The 15637-nt window shown below is 41.0% G+C and overlaps 1 protein-coding gene across 1 annotated transcript in view; it reads left to right on the top strand.

Annotated features, from left to right (window-relative positions):
- The window catches only part of gli3 (GLI family zinc finger 3), a 124364-nt gene that overhangs the window by 55106 nt on the left and 53621 nt on the right, over positions 1 to 15637 (top strand). Inside the window, exon 4 of the mRNA XM_074693721.1 lies at positions 9660 to 9765. Within this exon, the coding sequence (XP_074549822.1) occupies positions 9660 to 9765 (106 nt within the window). The remainder of the gene's footprint in view (positions 1 to 9659; positions 9766 to 15637) is intronic.

Here is a 15637-nt window from a genome sequence, read left to right as displayed (position 1 = left end):
GCACTCAGATGGGGCCATATTTTACTTGACCAAAAACACAAATAAACGGACTCCCACCAAAAAAATCTGATATCGGTCTGCATTCATGCTTTATTTAGAGAATTTTCAGCGCGTTACTTTCACACAAAGACACCGCTAAATAAGGCTCTAGTTCTCATCGTGTCTCTTCGTCCTGGCAGACTACCTGCGTTTGTTTATATCTGGCACGCCGCTCGCGGACTGATACACTAAGCGGCGAGCGCCTCGTAGCCAGCTGTGGCTCTGCAGCGGAGGTAGCGCCGTTTTACAACACAATGAGAACTAGAGCCTTATTGAGCGGTGTTTTTGTGTGAAAGTAAGGCGCTTAAAATTCTCTAAATAAAGCGTGAATGCAGACCGATATCAGATTTTTTCGGTGGGAGTCCTTTTATTCGTATTTTTGGTCAAGTAAAATTGGCTCCATGTGAGTGCAGAGGAAACCGGCAGAGGAGCAGGGAGGGGGTGTTTTTTTTTTTAGAAATAACTTGTATCTATGCCAGTAGCTAGTTCTACAGAAGCTATATGTAAACAATTTCGACTGTACTTACTCATTAACTTGATTGTTTTATGGTTGTAAAATGTGCATATCTGGCTTAATTTGTCCATTTTGACTCACTTACTTTGATCCAAAGCCACCATTTTGGGTAAAAAAAAATAAATAAATAAAAAAAAAATATCGACAACAACTGAGCATTTTCCAGTTTATCAAGCTAATTGGTTCCTGTTGGTTTTTACGTTGGTAAATCCCCAAATGAAACTGTTGATTTGTTGTTTCTTTTAATACGATACCTTGATGAAATGTGATACAATTTAACAGTCATGCCTTTAACACAAATCAGAACTGTAGTTAAACTTTTAACCTCTTAAGACCCAGCATCCACATATGTGACCTTATATTTCTGCCTCTCAAACCCAAGATACTTCATTTTTTTTTACTTTGACCAATTATCCACATTTAAGGACAAAACCCACATCATCTTTTGGTGAAAGCACATTACACCCATTTTAGTGAAAAAAACAATGTATTAAATACAGGAACACTAATAGCTAAAAGCTAATAGAGAACTGCGTACAAAGATCAAGTTTAGTTATTATACTTAGTAAGTCATACTTATCCCAAATAGCAAAGTGAATTAAAAATGCACACCAGACAAAAGCTCAGGTTTAAGAGGTTAAAGCTGCTTCTGCCAAACACTGAGTCATCAGTGACCCCAGCTCCCTAAGTCAAGATCTCAAACCCTGAAGCACTCCCTCTTATTTGAGCTGCAAAAACCACACTGTGGTAGTTGGAGGCAAATAAATGTAACAAAGTCCCGGTGAGTTAGCGTGAGGTTTAAATCAACCTCCCCCTCCCTGAGAGGGATCATCGTTCCGAGAGGAGGAGATAGACAGATGTGAGAGCTAAAGAGAGGGAAAAGGAAAGAGGTGTAGTGCAGTGTTTCAGCTACTAAACTGCTGTGTAAATCTCTCCCCAGCTGGGCCGGGGGAGCTGGAAGGTGGGGTATGGAAGGGGGTTCCAACCATAACGCTTTGTTCTGCTCCCCAGCTTATCCCAATCTGGAGAAATTCACCAAATGTAGGAGATAGATTGGCGCTCTACAGAGGCCTCGTGGAATAACCTTCACTCCTCGACCCACACTGGGATACGGAGTGGGAAGGGAGGTGGGGAAAGGAAAGGGAAAAAAAAGAGAAACAGGCATCAGTGGGGTTTAGTGGGGCCCCTGTAAGAGCAGGAAGAGCAGTGTGCATGCTTCACTCCGCTTTGGAAGAAGGCGAGGGTCTGCGTGCTGGTTCGCAATTTGTTAAGATTGACTCGGCTCAGTAAATGTCTTGCAGATGCTCGAGTTCCATCAAGAGGTTTGTGGGACTTACGGAGGCAGGAGAAGGAAGAAGCAGGGGCATGTGCGGAGTATTTTGAGGGGGGGTGGTTGGCCCAGCTGGGGCACAAAGTATATCATTTATTAACCCTTTCTGTGCTCAGTGATCATATCTAATTTAAGCAATTTTCCACAAGCACCAAAGATGAGGGATTTATGGCATGCCGTCACAGATGATGTATGAGCAGCAGAGATATTATCCATTCAGTAACTTTTATAAATATTTGCACAAAGAGCTAACCCTCTTGTCCCAAAGCAAATATGCTCAGACTTGTAGCACCAAGAAGAAGAAGAAAAAAATAGCAACGGGCATTGACCGACTTGTTCAGTCTAGACAAACAAATTACTTCTGACAGCGAGTAGCGATGGAATGTATACTCGAACAGGGAGCCTCTTATCGCGCATAGCTGATGTTTCTCTTTTACCACTCACTTTCTGTTTTTCTTTTCCACCATGTTAATTACATTTACCCACAGAGAGAGTGTGTGTTCAAGGGTGTGAGAGAAGAGAGAAGAGAGAAGAGAGAGAACACAGCAGATGAGATAAAAAAATCTATTGATTTCCAGAGGAAGGTCTGAGTCTGATCTGCCAGCTTTGCCTTTATGATGAATGGCAGAGAGATTGGCACAGCAACACTTAACATTCTTCTGTTATTTAACCTTTCTGCTCACTGTTGCTCCTCGCAGAATAAAAGGCTCTCTCTGTTCTCATGCCCATACTGTATGGAAATGCTCGGCACAGCGAGAACATTAGGCTAATTTATACAGCGGTAATTAGGCCATTAGACCTGAAACAATCTGGGACCCATAATTAAGCAAAGCGCTCCAAAAGTCAACAGCAACTCCCATTGAGCTTAGCTAAACACTCCCCGAAAGTGTTATTTACATGTCCAAACAGCTTGAGGTCTCAGTGTAAGCAAACAAGATGAGAGACGGGGGCGTGAAGGGATTGATCAGAGGGAGAGTTTACCGTTTAATGAGAGCCAGCTTCCAAACTACTTCCGCTGATGGTCGGCTTTGGGGTTCAGCATCTCATGGTGTTACCACAGAGGAATCATCACAGTCAAACTTCTGGAGGAATGATATTTTAAAGTAGAACAAGCCAAAGAGTCCAAGCACAGACAAAATACTCAGAGACAGGCAGGCCTTTTGGATGCTCTGCCACATCTGTGTTTATAAAAGGGGAATATTCCCATATCTAAAACAGAAGGACAAATTACGATCAGTGAGGCTAAATGAAGAAGAGGGCACATTTGAATGATTCATGACTTAAAAAATGCTTCTATGCAAAGACAGGTTTAAATATGTCTTCTAATAAGTAAAAGACTTAAAACATGTGTATATATGACTGGTAACAGGTTTATATATGAATTATAACAGGTTTATAACAGGTTTAAACTAGGTAAATATAAGGCTTATGAAAGGTTTATTTATGGCTTATATCAAGCTTATGTATGACTTTAAAACATGTTAATAAATAAATAAAACAAGTTTATAAATGACTTATAACAGGTCAATATGTGACTTATAACCAGTATGTATATGACTTATAAGAGTTATTTTATATAACATAATTAGTCATGCACTGATCGGTGCTGATTTCCTAAATTTTGGGCGATTGGTGGTCGGTGAACTTTATTGGTTGTTTAAGTTAAAACATAAAGATTTTATTGTTTCACAAATATTGTTCAATGATTTTCAATAAAATAAGATTGGAACATTAAAGTTATAAAAAATAAAAAATTCAAAATCAGTATCATTAGCTCAGGCTTTTTAAAGATTGGTGATCGGTGATTGGCCTGAAAAATTGTGATCAGTGCGCCCCAAACATAATAAGTTTATGACTAATAACAGGTTTATAAATGACATTTAATTGGTTTATGTCTGGATTACAACAGGCTTGCAAATGACTAATAACATGTCGGGTTTATATATGACTTGTAACATGTCAACAAATGAACTATAACAGGTTTATAAATGACTTTAAATAGGTTTACATGTGACTTATAACTAGGAATGGGTATTGAAAACCATTGATATCATCGGCCTTTATGCTTAAAGATTCCCTTATCCATTCTTTACATTATGCCTGAGCTGCGGGACCTTATGTCGACTACTCCGTCAAAGCTGTCTTAGCTTAGCAGATGTTTCCTGAGAAAACTCTGTTTTAGGATGTTCTGCTTGAAGTTTTACTAAAGAACTGAACACACAAAGAAATATACATTACTCCCTCATGCCAATTCAATACAGTTAACATGGTAAAAATCTCCTTATTTACCAAAAATGATCTAAACAAACTAGCGCTAGCTTGATGCTGAGGCGTACGAGAAATTGCATTGATATGCTAGCGGTAAACGTATGTTGATATAACTTCGGTTCTACAACAGAATTTCAACTTTAATCACAAAAACATATCACACTGACTCTTTGTAAATGATACTGAAAACTCCAAATGTCAAAAGACTCACAGGAAAATGAAAGAAAAGTTGTGTGTAGACTCATGGCTCACTTCATGACTATGGCAACTCCTTGCTTTGCTATAACTACTGTACTTCAAGACACTAGACAGCCTACTTCAGTGAATAAAATACAACAAAACAGTACATCAACAGTACATCAACATCACATAACGTGCATTTTTTACTTGTTTTTATTCATTTGTGTCCAAAAATATCCAGATCCAGTGACTGATTATATGTTTACTTCTTATATACTCAAATGTTGACAGAAAACCTGTAAGGCCTACTTTTTGTACAGAGAAAATTCACAAGAGGAATTGATTGTAAAGGGAATTGATAAGCAGAATTAGTTAGGGCATTGGTATTAATAAAATCTTATCAATACCCAACCCCTACCTATAACAGGTTATAAATGAAACTGTGAAAATTATTAAAATAGTTGTAGAAGAAATATACCTATACTGCTTTTCTCCCAACCTTTCCATTTTTGCAAAGTTTAGCGTCATTCAGTGAAATCGTTAGGAAACCAACATTTCAAGTATCACTACATCTACAGAAGTGACACGAAAGCACAGCAGTGAAAGATGCCAAAGACTGTGTTTTGCTTTTGTTGCACAGAGAAGTCATGTATCTCTGCTTTTATTCACTCCTACTGAGGAAAGACAAAAGTTGCACAAACATGCAAACACACAAAGTCAGGAGCATCCTTCTCCTCACTCCGCGAAGTGTTGCAGAGTTCTGGTGAAACTGCGGGCCCCTGCTGCAGACGAGCGTGCCTGAACAGTGAGATCATGCGCGGGGAGAGAGGTGGCATAATGAAATCTGGCAGTCACAGCCCCGGCGCAGGCTTCATATGTTCCACATTAGCAATTCACAAACCTCTGGAGCGGGCCCTAGCAGCCCCTTTCCTCACTCCGCCTTAGTCGCTCATGACAATCTGTCACTGGCTCTTTGTGCTCTCGCGGCGGAGCGTCGATGAGAAGTGTTTATAGAGGAGCGTTTTTTCGTCCCCCAGCTGTGGGTGACACTCTGTTAGAGCCAAGTCAGTGAACCCTCGCCAGAAGAGAGGAGGCGGAGGAGGAGCACAGGTTTAACGGCCGAGACAATAAACTCACAATGCTGAGTTGACAACAAAAGCGAGAGGATTGGAATTGTTTGTGTATTATCAAAAACCACATCAGAATTATGAGTGACAGCTCAAATACTCCCAAAGTATCACATCTCAAAGCCCGTGGAAGATCCTTTGTGGTAAAACTTCCATTTTGAAAGGAGATTAACCAATAAGGATATTCCAAATGATGTGCTTTGGGCTTTATCCTCCCCTTGTCCTCCCTTTTCTTTTGAAATTATTCAAGTGTCCAATAAAGGACAAGGCAATTACCATCCTTTCTTTAATGAAGCGGAAGCTGGCTTTTGGTCTCGAGCACGGTGTGTTTGTGTTGAATTAGAATTAATGAGCCTGGTCAAAGTTTGCCTCTAATTGCCCTTTCATTAAGACCCATTTGTAATCACGTCTTAATGACTTCCATGCCTTTTTTCAAAGATTAAAAAGAGGGAAAATTTTTTAACCTGAAATGAATATCCCTGCTGTAAAAGTTGCAATTGGGTCATTAAATTGTCTGGAACAAGTTCTGAAGACTTTATGAGAAGTTGTTTAATAGATACCTCAAAAGAAACGTTATAGACTCTGATTCTGGGTTCCTGACTTTGAGTGCTCGGTGGTTCAGTCCTTTTTTTAACCCTTCTCACTTCGCCAGCTGTGGTTAACCAGGAAAAACCTCATCATTAGTCTCTCTTTAGGAATGCCGGAGCTGCTGTGGAGTGTGGTTTTCAACGGGAAGGTGAAATTGTGACACGTGCACTGGCTTCATATCTGCCCTCCAGCTGTACTCTGTATTAAAGAACCAGAATCCTGCTGAATATCCAGAAGAGCAAGGGCAATTTAGCCGTGGCGTAAACAGTAAAGAGTCCCCACAGGAAACACTTGAGATGGATTGCAGGCTGCTGTATCTCCTTTTCTTTCTGTTCTTTGCGACTGTATACGTTCCCTCCAGTGACACACAGCGCTGTTTGGATTGCTAATGGAGAGCCGCGCTGGCGTAAAAGAGGTGGCAGGCTTTTATTTAGATAGGGCCAGGGTAAAGTAAACTCCCGAGTTGGATTTAAATAAACCTCGGCGGAACGGCTCGGCAAGTCATGGGCCAAAGCGAGAGGAGGGTGGAAAGGGGGAGTGATGAAGGAAGTGCAGGGCTGTGCTGAGTGAGGAGGTCCTGAGACAGAAACAGAAGGGGGGTTATGGGTAATTCAATGAGGAGCGGGGGATGTGGGAATGTAGGTATGTGTTGCATGGTCTTTAAAATGATTTCACAGTTAGTAATCTCTACCGTCATCCCTCATTGCCCAACAGGACAGAGGCTAGAGCAGGGATCAGCAAGATTACAGAACATGAAACTCTCACTCCCTTTGAGCCAGAACCAACTACACGGACTCTGGTATATCTGAAGGTCCATTTCCGACTCTGACAGCTAAGGGGCCGGCAGCGTCGGAGTGCCGGAGTTGAGTAAACAAAGCAGATTCTGCCCTCGTCTAGCACAAGCCCGTCTCCGTATCCCAGCATCCCCTCATCCCTCCCTCCCTCAGCAGCTCTGGAATCAGCCGAGGTGAGCCAAGCCAAAACTGAGTCATCAGGAGGAAACTATCAAACAGACAGAGACAGAGTGCTCAGATACTTGCCAGAGCTGCATGGAGGAGGCTTTTACCACTTATCTCTGCTAGTGTGAAAACAGGATGAAATCCCTCTGATGGTTTCTGAAAGTTGGCCTAAGTTTTCTTTGACTTGTTGAACACTTTAGGCAAATCCTAACACTAACTTTGGTTCTGTATACTTTGGAGTGTATTTGGAAAATTAATACCAAAGAGTTAAGCAGTAGTTAGAGGACATCTGTATTACTTTGACCTCAAAGTTGGTGTGGCTCTGTTGGAACCCCAAGGATTATTACTGTTCATCATCTTTCTATGCCTTAATGAGTCTCACCTCCAGTGACCAGCTACTTTAACCTTCATGAATTAAATGTTTCCATATTAATCACACTAAGATGTTTAAAAAAGACTGTTATTGACGTGATGAAACTCCAAACAGGAAGTGCCAAAATTTTACTTTAATGCCCAACTTTGGCGCTTCCCAGCGTCCATATTTGAACAAAGTTCCCCTAGATTTTTTTGGATTGACTCAAATTTACTTTGTGTACCTTAGACACATTGAGACTGATAACTCATTAGAAATTTTTTCGTACTTTAATGGGCGTGGCCATTGGGGTATGAAAAAAAACAAACTTTTATTTTGCATATTAATCATATCATGAACTTCTCAAAAGTCTCATTTTCATGCATGTTCTTTTGCACATCATCATGCCAAGACCTACTTAAAAGCCTAATATCATCAGGGTGAAATCTCAACTGGGAGCCTGGAAATTTGAGTTAAATGTCAAATTTTGACGATTCTCAGGGTATGTATTAGAACGTACTTCCCTTTAAGTTTTTATATTATATCAACTTGAAATTTACTTCGTGTTTCCTTCACATATTGAGGATGAAAAGACATTAAAAGACTTAATGTACTTCAATGGGCTTGGCCAGGACAGAGGGTCAAAGTTCAACCATTTTCCTGAAACTTCTACAGGCACGGTCATTTTTCAATTTTTAATTTTTGCATATTAATAATCTCTTTACTTACCAAAAAGTCTATTGGTCGGATTACACAGACACACATACACACACACACACACACACACACACACACCATATCCATGCCTTGTTAATTAGGGATGCACCAATACCACTTTTTATCAAACCAAGTAAAGTACAAGTATTTACATTTGAGCACTCACCAGTACTGACTTAAAAATGTAATAAAGACCATGATGCAACTGCATGTTACCTTTACATTTCAAAACAAACATGTCACTGCAGTATATTCTACTTTCATGCAACCTGTAACATGTTGAAAAGACTTCAGCGACATGCTTGAAAAAAGCAGAACGCTTGAAGTGACATCATATTTTAGTATAAGTATTTTCTCAAAAAGTGAGAGGCAGGCTCTTTTGATGAACAGGAGCTTCTCTGCAATGAACAGTGTTCATTGTTTCTGAGTGAAGCCAAAGCTGGCAGCGTTCAGCCCGATGACTGAATGACTGATGAGGTAAGCAGACCGAAGAGGTGCTGGGGGGATCAACACCTGCTGAGTTCCCCAGCTGCGTCTGGCATCGACTGACACTTGTGGAGCTGTCGGGTACCCCGCTGTTGGCCATCTGCCCTCCTGGCACACATCTAAATATTTACAGGAAAAAACACATAGCGAGCAGTCTCAGAGACTTGCTGCGTGAAGGTATGCAGATGTTGACACATGCTTTGCCTCGGGGCGCTGATACGCAACTTGGCATCAGTCTTAGTAACAGGCAGTAAAACACGTGTTCATACAGCGTTCTGTGCAAACGTATTAACTTTTTGGCTTTGTGTGGTTCACTTGCTTTATCTACCCTTGTGTACAAGTTTTAACCCATTTCTGTTTCACAACTCGACCCTCAGGTAGGCAGAGTGTGAGCTGAGTTCCCCCTCACACTTTGCTTGTCTCAGCTTGTCCAACAATAGTTGGAGAGTGGCAACACAAAAATTCCAACTTTAGTTTTAAAGATTATGTTGCAGAGTGCATTTAAGGTTGGAAGATGAGTGCAAACATATGTGAATCCTGTCTGGTGGCAGCAAAACAGTTTCAATTTCAGGGGTAAAAAATAGAGAAAGGCTTGGAAGCTCACATTATGCAAATGTTTTAATGTCTTATCTCGAGGGGGAAAAAAGCCTTGCAATTCTCTCTGGCAGTTGTGACAAAACACTGAGACGAGAAAGGATGTTTTTGTTCTCATTTTGCACATTTCTTTGGTTGTACTTAAATGTTATCCTTTGTTCAAATCCATATTATGCTTGATGCAGTGAGAAAAAATACCGTTCTTAGGATTATTTATCACAGTTTATTTTGAGTTCTATCAGCCTGGAGACATTTACTTCCTCAGCGAGCGTTTCAGAGCAGCACAGCTTTTAGTTGAGCAAATTTAATGAGGTCTAATTTGGGTGGGTCTGCTGAAAGATAGCCATCAACCACTGCCTTTCATTACGGCTGCTGTTTAGATTAACTGAGGAGGGAATGAGTCTGTATGACAATATGTTTTGGAGGAGTCTCACTTTGTGTAAAACTAATCATGCCTTGAATAATTTTTCTCTTTCTTTCTCACTTTTCTTGTCGTTTTACACAGCTGCTCCACAGTTCTTCCCGACCTTCCATCCTCCTGTGCCAATCGATGACAGACACACACAGGGACGCTACATCTACGAGCCCTCTCCTGTGCCCCCTCTTCACGTGTAAGTTCCTCAGACACACAAAAAATATCACTGATACTATGGTGAGACTGCTTTTGACTCAGCAAGAGATAGAAGTAAACACGTTCTCTAATCTAGTATAAAAACAGATAATGGTAAAAATTATAGCACTTTTTAGCTGCATTAAAAGCAGAAAAGAGCAGGCTCTGAAGTGTAATAAGGACATTTGTGCTTATTGAAACTCTAACTAAGCCCCTCTGTTGGGCTTTGACAAAACTTAAACAAGTCCTTCCTGAAAAAAATTGAAAACAAAATTCTGACATATAAAACCCAACTTTTCTCCAATGAACCTACAGCTGTCCCAATCAGTTAAAGATATCTGCTCTGTCAGTTTCATTGTGACCATACACTGTTTAAAACATAGATGTCACGCCATTGGTGGCCCCAAATTTGATTGGCTGACTTCAACTAGCTTCAAGTTTATGTAGAAACCAACTCTCAAACCAGCAGCACCACATATGTATGCCACATAATGCAAAATCCTTGGCCTTAATGGAAACTGGATGATCTATTACAAAGTGCACCCTTACTAAAAGTAATAAGGGTCAAAATGTAACGTATAGAGACCAAAAACATCTGTACCAAGCTGTGAACACTTTTGTTTCTCCTGCAAAAAATGATACTTTATAATGACTTTAAACACAGGCTTCTTGACTTTTTGGGATAGCCCCGAGTGGACACTTCAGGAACTGCAGTTCCACCATTGCTCAAAGTTATAAGAGTCAAAATGTGATGTATAGAGACCAAAAACATTTCTGTACTAAGCTGTGAACATTTTTGTTTCTCCTGCAAAGAAATGATACTTTATTATGACTTTAAATGGAGGTTCCTTGACTTTTGGGGATAGCCCCGAGTGGACATTTCAGGAACTGCAGTTACTGCACAAATTACTTGAGTCATACAGTAGCTTTCACTGATGATAAGCACCAATTTCCAAGGATTCCTGTTGTTCTTTTATTGATACCCAGCTATTTATTCAAATGTCAAACTTGGAAAGTGCAAGTGTTTTTATCCTCAGCTTGATATGAGCCCCAAAATTACTTTCAACTTTATCATTTTATAACAATTGAGAATATACAAAATATACAAGTAAGTTGCAGAATATGCGCATCTCATCCATGCTGTATACTGTTTTTCTACATATAATTTTTTGTTTATGATAATCTTGTTAAAGTTTTATTCCTTAATAAGAGATTTTGTAGCCCCATACTCCAAAATTCAAAAAGAGTTATAACTTAGGTAACTTTGAAAACAACCTTCTAATCTATAACTCTCAAGTAAAGAACAGGAGCCTGAAATCTCTGACAGAGTACAGTGATACAGTATTTGTACTAACCGCATCACACATATCACACACATGGTTCTGGCTCCTCACCACGATACAAATCAACCTCTTAAACTTCCTTCCGCCTGTGGGCGTGGAGTATCCTCCTCATGGGTGCTGGGCGCCTCTCCCTGCCTTCCAGGATCAAAGGCCATGGCCCCTGTACGCGCGCAACATGATACGCATGTCAGAGACACGCAAATGAACATGTGTCAGAGACGTGGAAACGAGAGCGGAGCGAGGGGGGAGCCTGGGAGCGTGCGATTCTCATAAGAGCAGTGATCAAGCCTTGTCAGGAGGCGGAAGCGATTCCTCTGCTGACATCTACCCATCTCTGACAGACACAGATGGGCTCCTGACACATGGACTGTATACAGGTTACCAGTCTGCCTCGACCAATCACGTACATTTACTCACTATGGGATATGAAGGGAGTTGAAAACATGTGCCATTACTTCTAAGAACAAATAAAAAGCAGAGGAACTCGTACTGACCATGTAGGTGCAGCAGCCATTTTCCTCTGACGTCATTCTCAGGTTGATGGGCTAAAATGCCAATACCATTTTACTGTGTTAACTTAATTTTTTGGTTTCAGGTGATTTTGTTTTAATGAGCAATTTCTTTAACAGTCAGAATGCACAAAACACAAAAATAGGACTTACCCTTAGCATGTTTGAAGTAAACACAAAGTAATGGATGACCACTTACCTACTATGAGAAAACAGCTAATATTAGCATCTGGCCTTATGCTAACTTTTGTTACTGTAAGCCAGACCAAGTGCTTATATTTTGGTTGCTAGTGCTACAAGATAACACCAGTAGTCCGTGAACTCTCATGTAAAAGTTGTTACCTAGAAGCTCATGTTATACCAGCTCCCTAACTGATGCTACATTTGCAAAACAAAGCTACATTTTTACATATCCTAAGTAAAAACAAAGCATCTGGTATTACTAAAGCTTTTGTTAGTAAGCTGCTAGCAAGAGACCAGTAGCTGATATTTCTACATCAGCTACTGGTAGTGTTAGAGATAATACCTTAATAGCATAAATTCCTACGCAAATAAGGTTAGCTTAGTTTTTCTTCCAAGCTAGCACTTTTTAGTTCCCAAACTAATGCTACATAAGTAAAAAAAATTAGAATTAAGCACATTTTTTAGTAAAAACTAAGTATTTATACTTTTTAAGCAGTTGCTAGAAAGCCTGCAAATATTAGCATCTGGTATTAGCATCTGGATTAGCATTTGGTACTGTTAGCTTGATCAAAAGCTAACATTTTTCTTTGGTAGTGTTACAAATTTAATGGGAATGCATGAAGCTTTTACATAAATAATGTCTGTGTATTCCTAGGCTAACATTTTATTAGCTTCCTAGCCAATGCTTCGTCATTCAGGAGTAGTTGAACATCAATATTATCATAGGATAACAAGTGGTTAAATATGTGTTTTCCCTTGTGTATGGCCTAGAGTACCTCCTCATTTTTCAATCAAATGTGCATAATTACTTGGAAAGTATGATTTACAAAATGGCATATTAGTTCTGACTTTTTGCTTGAGTTTGAAGGAAAAGAGCTTGAGTGTGAATATTGTGGAAGTCATGGTTAGCTCTTGAAACAGTCCTTCAGACCACTTTCATAACTAATCTGGTCCCTCTAAGCCACCTTTTTCCACACTTTGTGTCTGTTTTACTCCCCCCATCATTTGTATTCTTTGCGCCCAAACTACAAAAACTACAAGGAGACGCTCCATCGTCCTTGCAGAGCTTGTTTCCTTACCTCAGACACGGAGGAAGCGATCACGGCGCGACGAGGACAAATTGGATGGGGCAGCTACTTGGGCCGCATTATGTTTGATATTCTTCATCATTATCAACTCCCCCTCTTCTCCTCCTCAGGAGTCATATCTCTCCCTTGCTGATGTGCCACTAAGCGTAATGAATTTTTTATGTCCCCCCTCTCTCTGCCTCCCCACCTCCGGCCCACCCTACCTCTCAACCCCTCATCTCCTGCAGAAGAGGAAAAAAAAACAGGGGTAGAGAGGCGAGGAAATAAAAAAGGGAGGTGATTGATGCCCCGTGTCACTGCAAACAAAATGGCAAATATAATTTAGCATTTAGCTTATGCGGAGATAATGGGGCGAACACGCGCCGGCAACACAGGCGCGAACAAACAGCCTGGCTTGTTATCCGTCAGGGGTGCTTTAGTACGATGTGGAGCACAGGTTAGGGAGGGGAAGGAAGGAAATGAGGAAGGGGGAGGAGGGACGACACACAGCCAGGGAATTGAATTAAGGGTGGGAGAAGTTTTGCGGCGCTGGTGTCTTCAGTCACTCTGTCCGGACAGGAGTTATCTCCGCGCTTGGTTTGCTGTCAGCAGAGACACTACCACGCTCTGCTTTGCTACTTATGGCCTATTTATCCAAACCATTAAACATAGAGCTGTTTAATATGACACGCTAGGCTGAGGGAAACTATTCGTCATTATTACAAGACAGCTGTTTAGAGGCCAGCGTTATTTAAATCCAGCGTGTAAACTCGCAGTCGCTTACCTATCTGTGTAGTTTATGCAAAAGAAATTCTGTCTACCAGAAAGCAACAATCAATCAAATTTAGGTTTTATCGCACCAAATCTCGACAGCGGTCAGCTTGTAACAATTTGCATGAGGCAGAAGTCTGGACTGTAAAATTATTTAAAGGGACCCAGTATAAATCACAGCATGTGTGAGCGCTGGATGGAGTGGGGAGGGAGAATGAGCTCCAAACACCCAGAAAAATAAAGAGGGGACCTTTTTGTTAAGTTTTGAAGAGTAGAGAAAGGTGAAAGACATTCAGGAAAAGATTGAGGCTGGTAGTCAAATCAGCAACCACTGCAACCAAAACTATAGCTTCTACACCATTCACTGTACAATATACGGATTTAGTACCCTTGATGTTACTTATCTATGTTTCTAATATGGAGTCAGCAGTCTGTCTGGTTTGGATCAGTATTAGTAAAGCCTGACCTTGTGTGGATTTCCACAGCCAACCGTGCCCTCTCGTGGTAGGTGGTATGTAATCTGAGTGCCGATAGCTGTGTCAGTTATGTAATTACGTGACGCCACAGCAGCGCAACACATCGTACCCAACTAATAAAACCAACGAATACAAACGCAACACAGTAAACAAAGAGCAACAATGAAAGACATTCAGCAAATCGTCTGCTTTGTGATTGGCATGTGGCTCTTTGATACAAAGTGTAATCAAGCTTTGTTTCAGGAGAAATACAGCAGCTGCTGTCGCACAGTAAGTGGAGTTTCCACACTTACTTCCACAGGGTTCTCGCCTTTCAGTCAGGAAATAGTTGCCCCTGATTGGGCAACTTCGTAACCTCAAGTTTTTCTAAACTGCAAAGTAATGACATAAATCACCCCTTTGCAGAGTGTGCCATTAGTAGGGATGGGTACCAAATTAGGTACTTTTATGGGTACCAACCAAATTCCATCTTAAGCTGCCTTTCCACCAAGCAGTTCGAGTCGGTTCAGTACGGTTTGGGACGGTTTGGTACAGTTAAGCCTGATCCCATTTGCATTTCCACAGCAAACTGTGCCCTCTCGTGGTAGGCGGCGTGTAAGCCAGATGCCGGAAGCTGCAGCTGGTAAACAATAGCGCGACGCTGTAGCAGCTTACCACGCTAATAAATCCAACAAAGAAGAAAAACGCGACACAGTAAACAAAGAGCACAGATGAAAGACGTGCAGCATTTCATCCTCTCTGTGATTGTCATGTAGCTCTCTGTTACAAAGTGCAATCAAGTTTTAGTTTCAGAGAAGTCTGTGTGCCGCCAGGAGAAATGCAGCCGCTGTCAGGGTAAGTGACGATTCTTTTGACCAATCGCCGGTCTGCAGTGTGTTGCTCCACCTTCCGAGAGTGGATCGGTTCAGTCTGGCACCCATACGAAAGGGTCCCAAAAAAGTAGGTCGGCTCGTCTCGGTTTAAGGATCTGTCCCGGGATGAGTCAGTGGAAAAACTGCAAAAGCGCGCCGTACCAAGACGAACCGAACCGGTCTGCTTGGTGGAAACGCGGCCTAAAGTCCCCGGTACTGATTCATGTAAAACCAAAAGGTACCATGTTTAGGTACCTGAACAGATCCTTGTGACTGTGAGAAAGTGGAAGAGAAGGCAGATTTTCCATGCCGGGCATAAACACACTATTGCAGGGTTATATATTGAAGAATAAATTTGTTAAATTGGTAAAACTTAGGGATTTTATTATCAAACAAATTTAATTTTTTACCACATAAAGACACACAAAGGTACCACAAAAATTGGTATAGTTGAGTACCAATACCAATTGCCAGGTACCGGGCATTGGTACCGTATCGTTTCAAATGTGAAAGATAACCATCCCTAGTCATTTCAATTTGAATTAGCTGTAAAAATAGGCTTTCTTGGCTTGATGTCTAAATGGTTTCTGCTACTTCTAAAGTCAGCCTCAAGTGGACACTCGAGGAATTGCAGTTTTCAACACTTTAGCATTGTCTTGATTTCTCCCAACCA

The sequence above is a fragment of the Halichoeres trimaculatus genome, unplaced genomic scaffold (assembly GCF_033239565.1).
Source record: "Halichoeres trimaculatus isolate MK-OKI-2021-1 unplaced genomic scaffold, fHalTri1.1 fHalTri1_scaffold_18, whole genome shotgun sequence".
In the NCBI taxonomy this organism is placed as follows: domain Eukaryota; kingdom Metazoa; phylum Chordata; class Actinopteri; order Labriformes; family Labridae; genus Halichoeres; species Halichoeres trimaculatus.
Note: the sequence above shows the minus strand (reverse complement) of the source record. Positions and strands in the feature narration are given on the sequence as shown.